Source organism: Oryx dammah, unplaced genomic scaffold (assembly GCF_014754425.2).
Source record: "Oryx dammah isolate SB20612 unplaced genomic scaffold, SCBI_Odam_1.1 HiC_scaffold_14, whole genome shotgun sequence".
Taxonomy (NCBI): Eukaryota; Metazoa; Chordata; class Mammalia; order Artiodactyla; family Bovidae; genus Oryx; species Oryx dammah.
In genome coordinates, this window is record NW_024070198.1 from 31,814,554 (window position 1) to 31,831,814 (window position 17,261).

The 17,261-nt window shown below is 39.1% G+C and overlaps 2 protein-coding genes across 10 annotated transcripts in view; one reads left to right on the plus strand and one right to left on the minus strand.

The window, feature by feature from the left end:
• Window positions 1–1,616: 1,616 nt before the first annotated feature.
• ZDHHC6 (zinc finger DHHC-type palmitoyltransferase 6) lies at window positions 1,617–16,484 on the minus strand. 4 transcript variants are annotated; one of them, XM_040254967.1, is made up of 11 exons: window positions 16,250–16,484; window positions 14,732–15,199; window positions 13,893–13,984; window positions 12,591–12,750; window positions 11,197–11,358; window positions 9,551–9,604; window positions 5,384–5,551; window positions 4,222–4,263; window positions 3,367–3,512; window positions 3,226–3,272; window positions 1,617–2,227 (listed from the first exon to the last, which is right to left on the minus strand). In XM_040254967.1, exons 2-11 carry the CDS (start codon window positions 14,996–14,998, stop codon window positions 2,124–2,126), a joined length of 1,242 nt encoding a protein of 413 aa, XP_040110901.1. In that variant the 5' UTR covers window positions 14,999–15,199; window positions 16,250–16,484; the 3' UTR covers window positions 1,617–2,123. The 4 variants fall into 4 exon arrangements, with proteins under 4 accessions (XP_040110901.1, XP_040110903.1, XP_040110905.1 ...); XM_040254969.1 differs by having other exon boundaries at window positions 1,623–2,227; window positions 16,139–16,472; XM_040254971.1 differs by lacking the exon at window positions 16,250–16,484 and adding an exon at window positions 16,152–16,234 and having other exon boundaries at window positions 1,623–2,227.
• The window catches only part of VTI1A (vesicle transport through interaction with t-SNAREs 1A), a 382,025-nt gene continuing 380,779 nt past the window's right edge, over window positions 16,016–17,261 (plus strand). For 2 of the 6 annotated variants that reach the window (XM_040254974.1, XM_040254975.1), the window contains exon 1: window positions 16,016–17,003. In XM_040254974.1, the coding sequence (XP_040110908.1) occupies window positions 16,910–17,003 (94 nt within the window). In that variant the 5' untranslated portion in view covers window positions 16,016–16,909. The remainder of the gene's footprint in view (window positions 17,004–17,261) is intronic. The other 4 variants (XM_040254972.1, XM_040254977.1, XM_040254976.1 and 1 more) reach the window with 4 other exon arrangements.

Below are 17,261 nucleotides of genomic sequence, written 5' to 3' on the forward strand. Positions count from 1 at the left end.
CGTAAAAGAATAAAATTAGAACATTCTCAATTACCATATACAAAATTAAAGTCAAAATGGATGGAAGATCTAAATGTAGGACTGGATACTATAAAACTCCTTGAGGAAAACACAGAGCACTCATTGATATAAATCACAGCAATACTGTTTTGAATCCATCTTCTAGAGTAATGGAAAGAAGAACAAAAATAAACAAGTGAGATCTAATTAAACTTAAAACCTTTGGCACAGCAAAGGAAACCATAAACAAAACAAAAAAGACAGCCTGAAAAATGGGAGGAAATATTTGCAAAGGATACAACCTACAAGGGATTAATTTCCAAAATATAGAAACAGCTTAAAATTAACCCAATCAGAAAAGGGGCAGAAGACCCGAACAGACATTTCTCCATACAGATGGCCAACAGGCATATGAAAAGATGCTCAACATTGCTAATTATCAGAGAAAGGGAAATCAAAACTACAATGAGGTATTTCCTCACACAGATCAGAATGGCCACCATCAAAAAGTCTACAAATAATAAATGCTGGAGGTGTGGGAAAAAAAGAACCCTCCTACATTGCTGGTGGAAATTGGTATAGCTACAGAAAACACTATGGAGGGTTCTTAAAAAACCAAGTTACCATATGATCCAGCAATCCCACTCCTGGACATGCACCCACAAAAGTTGAAAACTCTAATTTGAAAAGATACATGCATCCTCATGCTCACAGCACCACTATTTACAACAGCCAAGACAGAGAAGCAACCCGATGAATGGGTACAGAAGTGGAATAAATGGTGGAGTATTACCCAGGCATAAGAAGAATGAAATAATGCCATCTGCAGCAACATGGAGGGACCTAGAGATTGTCATACGAAGTGAACTCAGACAGAGAATGATAAACATTATAGGATATTACTTACATGTGGAGTCTAAAAAATGATACAAATGAACTTATTTACAAAACAGAAATAGACTCACACACACAGAAAACAAACTTATGGTGACCAAAGAGGAAAAGAGGCAGGGAGGGATAAATCAGAGATAGGGGAGATGTTATAGACATACACTAGGGCGTCCCTGCTGGTTCGGCAGTAAAGAATCCACCTATAATGCAAGAGACATAGGTTGGATTCCTGGGTCAGGGAGATCCCCTGGAGAAGGGCATGGCAACCCACTCCAATATTCTGGCCTGGAGAATCCCACAGACAGTGGAGCCTGCACTACATAGGGTCACAAAAGAGTTGGACACAGCACACACAGATACACACCACTGCGTATAAAACATAAGTGAGAGCCTGCTGTTTGTAAACCACAGAGAGCTATATTCAAGATCTTGTCATAACCTATAATGGAAAAGAATCTGAAAAAGAATATATGTGTGAGTGTATATATACCTGGATCACTGCTATACACCTGTAACACTATCAACTATACTTCAATTAAAAAAAAAGTCTACTAGAATACTATGATCTCAATATGCCATGAATTATTTATTTGAGGCAAATATATATGTCTTAAGACTTATGATTAAAGATGTCAATTTTCCAAGAGACAGTAAAGCAGCAGTTTTTCCATAGGAAATAACACTCCTTTTTAGTCGGCAAAAAGAAAGATGACTGGAGTAAAAACTATGAGTTATACAGAACAGCCATTGATCTTTATTTGATTTGACAAAATCATCATTATTAAAAGACGGGTAATAAAATCTGAGCTTACACTGAATCTGACAAGTTAAGTTCTATAGTATCTGGAATATCAGAAATTCGGCCGAGGGGGACAGAGGATAAAAGCATCACATGCAGATGCTCCTGGTAGAGGGGGACCTCTATCTGCACGTCAGGTCCACCGTGTGCAGCGCACACAAAACTCTAGAGAAAATGCAACTGACTCGCTTGGGTGAAGTGTTTTTCCTTTGGGGGAGGGGGAAAGGTGGCAGAGAGGTGCAGGAATTCAAAGGCAAGTGCAGAATGGCTTCTCCATTTCAAAGTGGTAATAAAAATATCTAGATCATGGCACTAGGGCACCTTTGAGGAAAAGAACACCTTAACCAGGGTAGGCTCATTGCATAATTCTGTAGTAACATGTACAGTTTTCAAGTAATGGAGCGGACTGAGAGGAATTTTACTTCAAAAGCAGCTATCTATTTTTCTTCTCGCCCTCTGGGGCTTGATCTGTTTCGGCGTCACAGGGGCACTTTTCTACACAGTTTCTAGGGAACCATCCTCTTATTCTTGAAACACCTGAGGGAGAAAATGAAATTGATATGAAATAGACATACCAAAATGACATCTGTGAGACTTGTAAATCCTATTACTTCAAACTGATAAGCTTTTAATTACCCCATTTTGATAAGCACAACTTGAGGCTAAAATGAACTAAATAAATAAAAATTCAAAATATATACATTCCCAAGAATACCTAGAAAATAGGTATTTCCCAAGTTCCATCATCTGGGAAAGGACCTGTATGTTCAGGAGCACTCCAGTGGAGTTGCGGGGGAACCTGGTGTCCAAGCATTCGTGTGTGCCTGGGAGGGAGTCTGACATACCGTGACACTTCATCTGTTCTAGGGGACTATCTCCCTGGAGGTGTGCTTTTTAGATTTGTTTTTTAACAGGTGCACTTCTATATCAAGCTTGCATAACCTATCACATGGGCTAATTTATGATTAACCCAGTGTTTTCAAAAGAGCATCCTAGGTTAATTTTTAAAGAAATAATTCTTAAAAGTAAATTTAAAAAAAAATCAAAGACAGGGAATGTTTCAGTTCACTAGTTTTTATCATAATAGAATGATTCACTCAATGGGTGCATGTATAGCATAGCAGCTTAGTCACAGGCTCTGAGCCAGACTGCGTGGGCTAGAGTCTTGGCTCTTCCTGCATTTAGTGTGGCCTTGGGCACGCGGCTAAGCCTCCCCACATTTCAGTTCCCTCACCAGCAAAATGTCAATGACAGCATAGACCTCAGAGGGCTGCTGGGGACTGAATACCACAAATGAAGCATTTCCACAAGTGTGTGCTGCCTATTTAAGTATGGGATCCAACGTTCAGTAATCATTGCAAAGACCCGATAAATACAAGTGCTATGCAGAATACATGGAACTTCTTTTTGCTGCTTAATGAGTACCTTCCTATAGTTCCCCTAATGCATGTGACTGTTTATAAAAGGTATTCTTGTAAAATTTGCAGTTATTGCTGGCAGTCTTATCCTTTAAACACTCGCTTTCATGTTCATACCTTCTAAAACTGAATCATCAAGAATTTTGTCTCCATACAACCAGTATCTGAAATATTTAAAAGATTAAAATTAATTTTTCTTTTTAGGCTAGATGCCAATTTCACTATTCAAGAAGAAATTCAGTATTTTCTGTTACTTACCGTAAGCCTCTTGTAGCTAAGATGAATTCCCCTTTCTGTAGCCTTATCCGAGGTTCTTCAGTGCAGGGGCTTGTGAAGAATGTTTTGATTCCTCTATTCAAAGGACAGCAGGTACCACTATAATCTTCTATCACTTTATACCGGACCTGTCATCAGTGAGTAGAACAATTTAACATTAACTCATGTATGAAGTTTTTTAAGCTTGAATGTAAACTGTTAAAAGTAGACCCAGAATATCAGGCAACAAGTCTTTCCCTTCTGGTTTGCTATCTACCCAGTTCCCTTATAGAAGGTAATTAACTGATGCTTCTAATTCTCAGGCTTTTCTTGCCCTTCATTTGAAGCACATGGCTAATAATAAAATTTTAGAAGCAGTGTTGCCCAATGGAACTTTCTGCAATGGTGGAGATGTTTTATACTTGTGGTATACAGTGGTATCCCCTAGCCACAAGTAGATACTGAACACTTTTAATGTGGCTGGTGCAACCAAGGAATTTAAATTTAAATTTTATTTAATTTAAATTAATTTAAATTTAAATAACCACATGTAGCTTGTGGCCACTGAATTAATTGTTCAGCGTCACTTTAAGGACAAGTTTCCCACTAGGGAACTATATTGAGGATAATTATCTTTTGACAATATAAATTGACTAAATTCCCTCCAAACCTCCAGTCCAAACTATCTGAATGAAAACAAAACTAAAATGCATCAAAGTTCAACAAATGTATTAAGAAATATTATTTAATAAAAGCCAACAGTTGGTTTTTTACTTAGAGACAATTTTAAAAGCTACTTAGAAGTGCTGAGCCTGACAAAGGAAAAGAAATTAGTATCACTGCAAAAGAATTACTTACACTTCTGACTCTTTTATCTGCTTTTTGTTTCAACTGTTCTCTCTGGAAGATATAAAAAGAAAAAATGAAATCTCGTATCTCAACACTGAAAAACAGGCTTTCCTCGTTTACTGTATCAGAGTGACATGACAGACTCCCAATTTTCCAACATTTCAAATTGCTACAATTTAAAGGCTACACTTTTTTTTTTTAAGCATGGAAAGAAGGCTCTTTGACTAAAAATCAGCACTGAAGTGGGGCTTTCTTCTCAATGTCCCCTCTCCAGTGTCTTTATCTGTGTATAATCACAGAGCATTCCCTCTGGCCCAGCAATCAAGGAGGTGTGCTCTCTGCCCTCCGGGGGCTTCCAGGCTAGTCCCTTAAGATGAAGCAGTCCAGAGACTCACTGAGTCTTCACAAAGACTGCAGAGTTCATCAACAATGAATTTTGGTTAAAAGTTGTCATTTCAACTCCTCTTTCCCACTTATTCAGCTACAACTTACTAAATGACACTACACTAGATATAAGGGGAAATAATCTCTGCTTAGAATCTTGCCAAGTTAAGTTAAAGACACAAGGATTAAAATTGAGACCTCATGTGCTCATATAACTAGTATATGAGTAGGTACCAAATCCAGATGAATCTAGATGGGGTGGGGACTGAGTAATTTCTGATAAAGAGGAGGTCACATGGCGTAGAAAAAACTGTGGGGGGAGAATTGTATCAGGGATTTGCTGAGTGGACTAGGCTGATCGGAAAGGCTGATTCCCTCCAGGATGTAGGTGGTCTGACAAAACGTGGTCCAGTGAAGGGAAAGGCAAACCACTCAGCATTCCTGCCTCAAGAACCCCATGAACAGTATGAAAAGGACATAAGTGAAACCCCATGAACAGTATGAAAGGATATAAGTGAAAGGCTGGGTTTTATAAATTCAAGGTATGGAATCAGGACTTTTATCTCACAGGTATGGTGAGATAAGAGATTTAAATTGAAGGAGGTCGGACACAACTGAGCGACTTCTTCTTCATGATACAGAGTGCTTGGGAATTCACTTAGATTCATTTTGACATGCTGAAACAATTCTTATGACTTATTTTACTACAAAATGCCATCGGAGTTAAGGAGAAGTTAAGAGGAAGAAGGTGGGGTAAAAAGGAAGACTATTTGAACAAAACACTCACTGTTAAGCTGTACTGGTGACAGCCTTCTCTAACTGGCCAATCCAGCCCATCTCCTTCAGGGACCCCTGACCATGTGAATACTTGTTTGAAGTTCTTCCATCTACTTCCCATATCATAAGGAAAAACAAAGTCGTCATCTAGTTGGTAATATTGAATTCGATCTTTAGCCTGTGGGTAACAAAGAGGTAAGATGGCAGATACATCTGCCTTAAATGGCTTTTGGCAATAGACAATTGAGAACAGTTATTCCTCAAATTTGTATCACTTCTAAAAATACTTCCTCCTTGTTATAACATTAGAATACAAAGGAATAATAAACACATCACAATATAGGAAGAACTTGACAGACAAACACCAACCTTGTATAAGATCATCCACAAAATGTGTGACAGGGCTTTTTTAGGAATAAGTCTAAATAAGACTGAATTTAAGCATTCAAAAATGCTTATTAGAAGTTAGTAACTTTATTTCATATACAAAAAATCCTCAATGTTCCTACTTGTTCAGTAGAACAAAAGGATCCAGGTGTAAAGAACAGATGTTAATAAAGAGATTTAAGAGACAACAAGGGTTTATTCAGGCTGGAAGGAACTTGTAGGAATGGCCAGGAAAGGTGTGACAGGTGAGTCATTTTATGAAAATTATTGTTTTTTTTAAAGTTAGCAGGTTAAGTGTAAGAGATCTTTCAGTTTTACATACCATTACATATGTCTGCATACTTATACAGGCATTTATATGCACATTTTATGCATATATATATCCAAGTTTCATAAATTATATTCTAGGCATTTAAATTGTCATCTTTTACCTAAGGGGATAAACTGGTTTAGGATTTCTGAATTTCTACTGACACCTAGTGGTATAAAGATACATTGTTTATTCCTACAATGAGTATACAAACCCAGTTGATATTTATTGTGTAATAAAATATGGTAATTTTGACCCATTTTCTTTAACTTAAAGAATCATTCATTTGATTTTTATTGAGCAACATAGTGCCAGGTTTAAAATAACTTCTAGATTTAGTGTGGCACTTTACAGATAGCCTTGGTCATCGGCAAAAAAAGTTAATCTAATGTCAATGTTATGCTAACTAGAGATTATATCTTGAAATATTTTATTATCATCAGATAGTATTTTAGAGAAAAGCTTCTTGCAGTTACTTATAAAGTATACTGATAATAATTCAATTACAAGAACTGTCCAGGTGTAACATGAAAACATGTAAGTCCATCCCCACCCTGATAATGAGTAACTTCTTTTCCCTTCTTATAAACAAAAACTTTAGCGTCTTAAAATAGATTAAGAGCCTCAGAGAACAGAGACCTAGAATATTAAAAAAGACAAAGTGGTAAGGATGAGAGTGTTTACAGAAACAACAAAGGCATGGAGTCTGTTTGAGAGAAGCACACAGTAAAGAGGGAACTCCGTGTACAGTATGTGTTAAAAATTGACAGAGATGTGCAATGGGCGCCATGGGAAAGGGGAAGAAAAGTACTTCAGTCTAGGGAGAATCAAGGAAGGTTCCTCAGAGGAAGTGACAGCTGACCCAAGTCTCAAGGGGCAAGAAATAAGGAGAAAAGAGCTAGAAGAATATTCTAGGCAGAGGGAGCAACACGTGGAAAAACACAGAAGCATAAGATGTGTCAACTATTTGGTATTAGCTGGTATGGAGTAGGAATGGGGTGGGGAGGGGTGGAAGTGAACTGGAGAAGCAAGTAAGGGGAAGACATAAAAGGCTTTACTACGCAGAAGCTAAGGAGCTTGGACTTAAACTTGTATATCTGTGGTTCTCAAAGTATGCTTTGTGCATCTCCTTCAGTCCCCAAGACCTTTTCTTGAGGTTGAACAAAGTCAGACAACTTTGATAATAATACTAAGACATTCTTGCCTTCTTTCATGGTGTTGACATTTGCAGCGGTGGGTGAAATTGCTGGCACCTTATGTTGGCGTCAAGACAGTGGCACCAAGCTGTTATATTCTTCATTGCTACACACTAAATTCCAACCAAACCAAACCAACAAAAAGCCCAGTTTTACATAATAATTTCTTGATGAATAAAAATTATTTTTATTAAATCTCAGCCCTCAAGTAGATGTCTTTTTAATATTCTGTGTGACAAAACAGGAAATACACATAAAGCATGACAAAATGCTTATCTCAAGGAAAACACCTGTCTGAGTTGTGAGCCAACTAAAGCTGTGCAGCCAGCTTTTTTCATGAAATGCTATTTTTTTGAAAGAATGAGTAATAGACAAACCAAAGTTAGTCAGATTTCAGTATTTAGTGGATGTCTTCTTGAAAATGAACAAAAGTCAGGCTATTACCTCATATAAACAACTATTTGTTGCTAGTGAAAAATGTAAGGCTTTCTAATGAAAATTAGAATTTGGAAAATTTACATCACCACTATGAGCTTGACAGCTTTCCAATATTTAAAGATTTTCCTCATAAAACTGGTAGTGATACAAATGGGTTTACATCTTGAATAATGAACTGTATCAACATTCCAAAAATCTGTGAATCTAAACCAGTATGTTCCAGAAGACCAATGCCTGATGCCCTATATGGGTAAAGGATCCATTCAAAGAGCAAGACAGATTGATGGATTTGAATACAAAAGAATGCAAAAAATTGACTGAAGTAATTTTAAATCTTACATGCAACTAACCTCTCAACAACTAGCACTTGTCAAGTTATAATGTATTGTTATTATCAAAGAATGTCCACTGTTATCTAAAAGGCATGGTAAAATACCCTCTTCTACCTACGTATCTGTTTGAGGCTGAATTTTCTTCACATACTTCAATCAAAGCAACATATCTCAACAGACTGAACGCAGAACTAGATGTGAGAATCCAACTGTCTTCTGTTGAGTCAGATGTTAAAGAAATTTGTAAAAACATAAAACCAATGCCACTCTCCCTATTCTGTTTATTTTGGAAATTTTAATTATTTTTCCAGAAATGTTATTTTATTAACATATAGTGGATTTATTATTGCTATTTTTAAATGAAATAATATTCAAAGGTTTTCTCAGTTAGAAAATATGGCAAATGTCAATAGATATAATACCCAATAGTATAATTAACAAAAGCTCTTTGGTGTACTTAACAATTTTTGAGAATGTAAAAGGTCCCGAGGGGCTTCCTTGATGGTTCAGTGGCAGAGAATCTGCCTATCAATGCAGAAGATGTGAGTTCCAACCCAGGGTCAGGAAGATCCCCTGGAGAAGGAAATGGCAACCTACTCCAGTATTCTTGCCTGAGAAATCCCACAGACACAGAAGCCTAGAGGGCTACAGTCCATGAGGTCACAAAGAGCTGGGCACGAATTAGTCGCTAAACAACAAACAACAAAAGGTCCCAAGACTGAAGTTTGAGAGCTGCTGCTAAGTTAAAACTCACCAACTGGCTGCTAGGGGGCTAAATATGTCCTATAGGTGTGTTTTCTTTGGCCCATGAAGATTTTCTGTTTATTTTGCTCTTAATTTGAATTGCTTCTCAATGCTTAAAAACAAAGAAGGTAACATAAAAATCCAGATCTCTGGTTTTTCTTGGAAAAAACAATTACATGATCTCACTATACTAGGTGAGGATTTCTCTGCGGCAACGATGAGCTTGCTCTGCTGGACAGCTCTGGAGCACAGGCTGGCTCCACTCCTCTAGCTTATCTGCCTGGGCTGCAGTGCACTGGGTTTACAACCCCAATAAGCTACAGGGACGGAAAGGCTCTGAGAAGTTTTAAATAGGGAGTGGGGCATATTTTAACATCAGAATCACAATGGACAGTATGAAGTATGTATTGGAGGTTGTGAGGTTTGTGACAAGCTAAATGTTCTAAGCTCTATCTAATGTGTAAAGCCTACATGGCACCTTGGTAGGACAGAAGCTCCCAACCCAATGGACTGCCTTCTCCTCCAGTCTGAGAGAGTACGGCCAAATAGCTTCATGTGTGACTTAGAACAATTCAGTGTGAGATGGTTCTGTGAGAGTTTTATTTAAACAGGAATAAATCAAACGGTGCCTATAATCACCCTTTACGTGGCATGCAAATGACATAAGGAAGCCATTTGGTAGTCAAGCTTTCATTTGGGGGCATTTACTAGTTAATCTGATCTATTAATCAGCACTTTATCAAAATTAAGAAAATAATTCTAAAATTTACCTTCTCTTCAATCCATGATTCAATAGAAGTTTTGTTTCTGAGAATTATTTTCATCTGGAAATAGTAAAATTTAAAATGTTACTGGTTCATTTAAGATTATCATCTTATATAAAAAAAAAGATACTCATCTTTACACTATCCCTATGAGACAGTTTTTATTGCTCCATTCCATAGATGAAGGTATCAGGACAATAGAGATTAAATAAAAGAGCACGTGGTTCATCTGACTCTAAACTATTGGATTATATCTTCACATGACTACATCAATCCACAATCAAATCTGAATCTATGGCTTAAATGAAAATCATGCTTTAAGTACTACCTTCTGAATAAGTTTTCCAGAGTATTAATAAAATATGATACAATACATTCAATAAGATTAACATATTTTGCCATTAAAATTTATCACTATTTTTAATAAATCTTAAATCATGATTAGTCTATTTATTACAAGTAACAGTGACTCATTACAGTCAACCTAGACATTCTGTTTGCCTTAAAAACTTGAGTATATTCAGTCTTGATTCTACTTTTGATTTTCCTAGAAATGACAATTTCATTCATGTAGGTTTTTACACCACATGACTTTAGTTTATTTCTAATATGATTCTTAATTACATGCATTGGGAAAAATTTGTCAAAGAATTTGATTCTAGGCTAGTAAAAAATATGAAATATAACCCAAACCAGGTTATTTTAAAACTAAGAGTTCAAAAAGGGTTGGGTAAGGCATCAGGGCCTGCTAGCACAGTGTTTCTGATTCTGTGAGTTGTGTAATTCTCTGACGTCTGGCTGTGCCTTCATGGAGACAGTGCACCACGGTAAGAGCAACGCTGGACTAGGAGTCCTTACTGTATTCCAAGGACCAAGCACAGTATCTGGCTCATGGTGGGCCTTCAGTGAATGAATATACAAATGAAAAAAATGCAGTGAGTCATAAGAACTATTTTTTGATCCTTTCAGGGTCACATCCTCCTTCTCTGGGCTCTCATATCACTTTGTACATAAATCTATGATATACACATGGCCCTGATTTAATGGCAGGATCCTCTTCATTCTCATTATTGTAGACTCAGAAATTAGCAGAGTGACTCATCATAGAGCAGACATTAAGTGGCACCAATATCAGGGTTGTTATGGAGATTAAATGAGCTAACATATATAAAAGGCCTAAAATAGTGCTCCATAAACATTAGCTATGTTAGTATGCTTTTGATTAATATATGCCATTATAAAATAACATTAACAATTATGTTTACTGAATGCACGAATGGATGATATCGGGTATGTCACTTAACCTTCTTGTGACTCAATTACTCATCTGCAAGGAAGGGAAAATAACACTCCTCTTCAACTTCTTTTGGGGTTGATGTGAACATCAAGAGAGACTGTGAGAAGAGCTTTCTCAAGGATAAAATGCTGTGTAACTCTAACTTAGGATTTTTTAAATTAAATCATTACCAAGAAATGCTGGCAAAGTCACTTCGAAATTATCTGACCAGAAGATAAAATTCATCACCTAGGTGGAAAAAGTAACAATAATCTTCATTTCACACGGCATACTTAAATGACGCTTTTTTCTCCTTCTCATTACAAGCAGCCCCAATTACTCGACAGTGTTAGCTCGAGGTAACGGAGGAGCTTACCTGGATAAAAAACAACATCCCAACAGCTATGGTTGTTCCTAAAGCTAATCCCAAGGCAAACAAGGTGGCAGCAAACGCAGCTAATCCAAAAGGAATAATCGGAAGAGGATCTCTCCGGGCTGCACTCATATCAATCTTGACCGTGTTCCACCCAAAGGAGAGCTGCAAACAACAACACCACCCACAAGAAATACTTGGTTGTCATAAATGGTTAGACTCTACTGTACCATTTAAAACCACTTAATCAAGAAGATCAGCAAATGACAACGTGCTACTGTGGCCAAAGCAAACATAACTGTTTTCTAATTAATTCTGTGGCTTGAACTCATAGTGACATGCATGATATCCTCTTTGGTATTCTCAAATGCTTTTTGTTTGTCATCGTTTCCTCAGAAAGCATTAGGTAGACTACACATGCACTACTGAAGATGAATGACAGTGGACACAAATCTAAGTTGTAACTGTGTCTCCCAGCTTCTCCTCACTTTCCTGCATTTACAGTGCTCTTCCATAGTGACAAAGATAGCCTAAGATTCAGTGGTTTCTTCCCTCTTGTTCCACAACCGGAGGTTTAAGAACTAGTAACATGTAGGTCAAAACACATCCTGCTGATGTGTACTGCCTGGCCTGCAAAATGTTCTAAAATATTCAGAGTTAGGTACCAACATTTAGAAATCTAGTGGTTTAGAGATCAGATTGCACATAGAAAGTCTGGGTTTTCAGATTTTTCTTGAAAAACCAGATGATCTGGCATTGCCAGGCTGGATTTCCAAACATCAATAAATGGCTGAAGTAAAATATGGGTTGTCCTCTGTGTGAAGGACATGTGTTTTCCAGGTTCCTATTAGACCTGGGTCCCTCATTTACCCTCCAGGCATGCTTAAAGACCTGAATTTGTGACCACCAAACTTTATCTCATAACCACGTGCTCACAAATCAACTCAATCAGTTGTACGATATTTAAGAATGTGCACTGGCTTTGTGAGCCATGTTCCAGAGCACTGGATTTAGAAATGAATGAAAGAACTGCAAGTGGTCACAGGATCAAAGGCAAACAGAGGGCACTTGAATTGTCTTTTACTTCCTACTCTTCTGCTTTTTCCTCTAACTATTCTCTACCAGAGCTTATTGAAGTCTAGTAAGTTATACATAGTAAAACTTCAACTATAGCATATATGGTGAGTTTCCAGATAGCATATACAAAATAATCTTTCCTCATCTTAAAAACTGTTCTAAAGCTTTTTTAAAAAAGGAATCCCTGTAAAGGTAAAACAAAGTTCTGTTTCCCCACCTAAACTGCAGAACATCTATTTCCAAAAGGGACTTCTTAAAGAATCTTGATAACTACTATTTATTTAATCTCTCATGATTTGATAACAAACGTTTTCACTTACCCGATTATAAAGCTGCGTATACATTGTCATGACAAAAATAAAGGCAGCGTGAATACAGCCCAGTGGTGCTAAAAGGAGGAACAGTGTGAAGGAAGCGTGATTCTGATAGCCGCAGCAGTTGTTGATCCAAGGGCAGTGATGGTCCATCTTCATCACACATCTAACAGGAAAAATTTATAGAAAACATGAGGCAGAAAATCCTGTCTACTTGAAATAACTTTGGTCTTCAAAAGATCAAGCACACAGGAATCTAGCATTTCCATGCATGAGTCACAGAGGAATAATACTTGATAGAACAGAAAGAAAAATCTTTATGAGTTTTTAAACAACTTTGAACAGTGACGACTTTTAAACTTTAAACAGCCAAAGAAAGGGCAGGCTTTGTAATGGCTTCTGAGGAAAAAGACGTCTGCTACAAGTAAGTTTGTTTAAAGAAGTCAGGAGGCCCACTGAAAGGTTCATTATAAAGAAATAAGCATGGTTCCTGATTTTCATCTTGCTCTTAAATGCAGTGACTGGAGTGGAAAACAAGAGAGACTGAACAAAATTACTTCTAAATCTCCACTGGGGCTGATGGGGCCTGGCAGACGCTTATAACTTCCTTCCTTCATGTTCTTATCCTTTCTATGTGGAGTCTCTGAGCTAAGCAAGCTAACTCTGGAATGTAAGACATGGTTTAGGAAGTCTTACTGTGTTTCCTTTCCTTGAAGTTGTTAGAAGAAAATTTTCTGGCCTCAAACTAAATTTTATTTGCCCCTCTAATGGTCCCCCTAAACCTCAGAATTAGCATCATAAATTTCTTATTTATCAGTGGATACAGATGTTCATTTACAAAGGTTCTATCAATAGCTTAATTCACATTTTTTACAGTGATTCTGTTTTCTTCCAATTAAGGCTTTTATATTAAATACTTGTGATAATAGGCACCTGGATTCACTTATTAGATTTATATAAGTGTAAATGTGACTCAACTAAATAACGGAAAAAGCAGGTCTCCTTTATAATTTAGACTCAGAACAATTCTAAGGCTAGTTAATATGACAGTCGGCACTTAACACTGATTTACGAAAACAACTTAAAGTATAATGTTTTATCCTGTTCCTGTCATGGCAAGAAGAAAGAGTGAGATGTTCATTATCAGAATTGACAATTTAAAAGATTATGGACACAAATATTTTAACACCATTGTTTATAGAGTAGTCACCTTGCAGGGAATAAAACTAGGATTGATGTGCTAGAAAGAATAACAAAAGGGCAGTAATCAAGTCGATCAGTCTTCAATAAATAGCAAAGACACAGTACCTGTTACACTTTCTGCAGTGATGTGACCGTGGTGCCTTGTATGCTTGGCAGACTTTACAATACTGGAGGTACACGCTATCCTGAGGATTTTCCTTGGCAGTGAAATGTAAACAAAATATAAATTTCTGGGTAACTGGAAAAGTGATATTGCTGTTATCAGAAATTCATTATTTAAACAAATTTTAGCTCAAAAAGAAGGGCTGGAAATGCAAGCTAAAATTCAAATTCTATCTTTTCCCCATCTCCCATAAATGAAAATCAAACTACAGTATTTATTCATAAGGGTTGGCTTGTTATAAGCTGTCCATTGTTTCTGAATACTTTATAAACTAGTCAGGGAGGCCTGGCGTGCTGTGATTCATGGGGTCACAAAGAGTCAGACACAACTGAACGACTGAACTGAACTGAGCTTCATAAAGAGTCAGACACGACTGAGCGACTGAACTGAACTGAACTGAGCTTCTAAAGTTTTTTTTTTCAGTTATGAGGGATGTTAACATGTTACATGGAAAAAAAAAACAAAAAAACAAAAACCCCAGTGCCAAACCACACTGTGGAATTATGAGGTACACGATACACAGTGCTTCCTAGAAACTTATGACCATGTACTCATTACTACCACTCCATTTTTTTTTTCATTGAAACAGCTTTGGGAAATACTTTCAAGCAGGTATGAAAAAAATTCTTTGAGCTCTAAATGGCCAGTGATTAGAATAATATGCTTAGTCTCCACCAAAGTAAAAAGAAGGCTATGTTTGATATTATTGGTTGGCAGGTAAGGAAAAAACTAAATACATGATTATCATGAGATTCACCACTTTAAGGAACCTTTTTCTTACCGGTTTCCACCCCAGAGGGACGAAGCCAGGACCAATAAACATGGCATTGAAGTAATTATAAAGAATCATGACAGTCCAGTTTATCAACATGATGAAATTCACGCTCCCTCCACTGGTATGTAAGGGCCAATACCACAACACAGAGTCAATCATGGCCATGGTGGAACATATTGCTATAACACCAAGGGCTATAATGGGACCCCAGTGACAAAGTCTCTTTAATTCTTGGAGATTTTCAAACTTGACAACTGAGCAGAATGTACCCATTTTGGTGAGGAAGAATGTCTTTCAGTTTTCAAAGAATTCCAGATTTCCTTTTTCTGTGCACACATTTCCTCGTGCCACAAGTCCGTGTGTGTTCCTTAACTGTCATGTCTTCACGTTGTGGGATGTCAATGCAGATTATGCCATTTTCACTGTTAGACACTTTTTAATCTAGGAGAATTCAGTACCTTGGTTTGAAACAATCTAAAGAAAACAAAATGAGAAGCTTCGGTAAGACATTTTACTATCTACGGTATTTGTTAATTTCAATAATCGCCTAAACAGAAGCAGCTCACAAGTACATTACTGTGAAATGAGTATCTCACCAAATATCAGAGAACCATTTTCATCTTATCCAAACTTTAGTCAATTCTGAATGGCAGGTAAACTAGATCCATGATTCTTAAGTGGTTGTTTTTTTCCCTTTGTTCCCAACTTGTCAGAGGATTATGTCTGTGCAACCGTTTAGTGAAAGGCTGCAGTTAACAAAAAAATTTAGAGCTGGGATGGAGGGCCTTATGGTTGACCTAATCCAGTTTTCTTCTTCATAGAAAAGAAAATGGCTCAGAGAGGCCGAGCGATTAAACCACTTGGGTGAGTGACAGCTGAACCCGACAGAAGCCAAATCATCAAACTTCCTTTACAGAGTTCTAAACTGCCTCCTATCCACTCTTGAATTAAATCCAGTTTGATCCGGACAAGGTCTACAGCATTTGCCTGCGGTTGCCCCTCAAAGGCTAACGTAAGGTCTATTTGTGTTAGGAGTAAAGAAATCCGCGGTTGAAAGCTCAAGGAGGGGAGGGGAGGAGCGGGGAGAGGAGGTGAGGAGAGAGACGTGTGTGTGAACTCAGGACCGGAGGCGTAGGTGAAAATAAGCACGAATGAGACTATGGGGGGTGGGGTGGGGGGGGGTAGGGGGGCGGGCGGGGAGAGAGGGAGCGGGGGGAAGGCGAGGGACCGGGAAGGCAGGACGGTGAGCGCGGGGAAGATCTGTAGAAGGCTATTTAGGACTGGACTGGAGTGAGTCAAGCGAAGAAGATCTGAGAACCAGAGCAACAAAGATTTCCACGCAAGAGATGCCGCGCTGCCTCGTGCCTCAGTTTCCCTCCCGTGTTAAGGAGCAGAGCACTGAGAAATCCTCACGCAGGGGGCGAACATCTTGGTAAGGGTGGTTGGTCTCGACTTCCTGGAGATGCTGGCTTCATTCGGGTGGGGCGATGACCGCAAAATCATGTCCCCTGCTTTGACTCCCACCTCGGTCCGGTCCTCAGTGCCCGCTCCTCGGCCATCGCATTTCTGGGGCGGCTCGGGCTCACCCGGAGCAGACTCTCTCCCTCTCGGATAACTCCGTCCTGGGTACCCCAGCCCAACGCAAGTAGAAAGTAAATTCTGTGCGCTAGAAGCTGGGGTGCGCGACCAGCCACGACCCGCGCGTCTCTCCGCCAGCGCCCTCGCAGCTGCTCTCCCGCTGGCGCTCAGTGCGCAGTCTTCGTGACAGCCACTTCCGGGAGGTTCGCCGCATCAACCTTCCATCGGGAAGCAAGTTTCTCTGGCTTCTAGTTTGGGGAAACGGAACCGTTTTCCAAAACGCGGAGGGAGGAAAAAAATGCTTTTCAATGATTCCTGAGAACACGAATTTTTTTTTAGGCTTTTAGGGACACTGATGGAAGGGGTTTTCCTTAGAGAACTTCTTAATCTTGGAGCCTAAACGGAAACTGAAACACGCACCCAGCCCAACTTCCGGAGGACCAAGATCGCGACGAACAACCAGGAAGCGGTCGGCCTGGGAGCTGTCCCCGGCTCTCTGCTCGGCTCTCTAGGGAACTTTCCGGGTCCTTACACTGTTTTCCTTGCCCCGCGTGACCTCAGCTCCGTTCTAGGCTCCGACCCGGGCCGGCCACTCCGGAACCCGCCATGTCGTCCGACTTTGAAGGCTACGAGCAGGACTTCGCGGTGCTCACGGCAGAGATCACCAACAAGATTGCAAGGGTCCCCCGACTCCCACCTGGTAAGGGCGCTGCTTAGGCCGGGCGGGGGTGTCCTGGAAAGTGGGGAGGCTCCGGTGTGGACGATGGAACTCTGCCTGAATGCCTCTTAGGCGCGAGCCTGGAGGATGAACTAGTGTCGGGGCCTCCGGAAGGAATGGTTGAGTGGGTTGAGGGGAAGGGGAGGATCCAAGCTGGGTTGTGGGGTGCAGAGCCTTTGGAATCGAAGCTTTTTTTGAGTTCTTATCTGGACGCCACCACCTTTTTACTCGCATAACCGT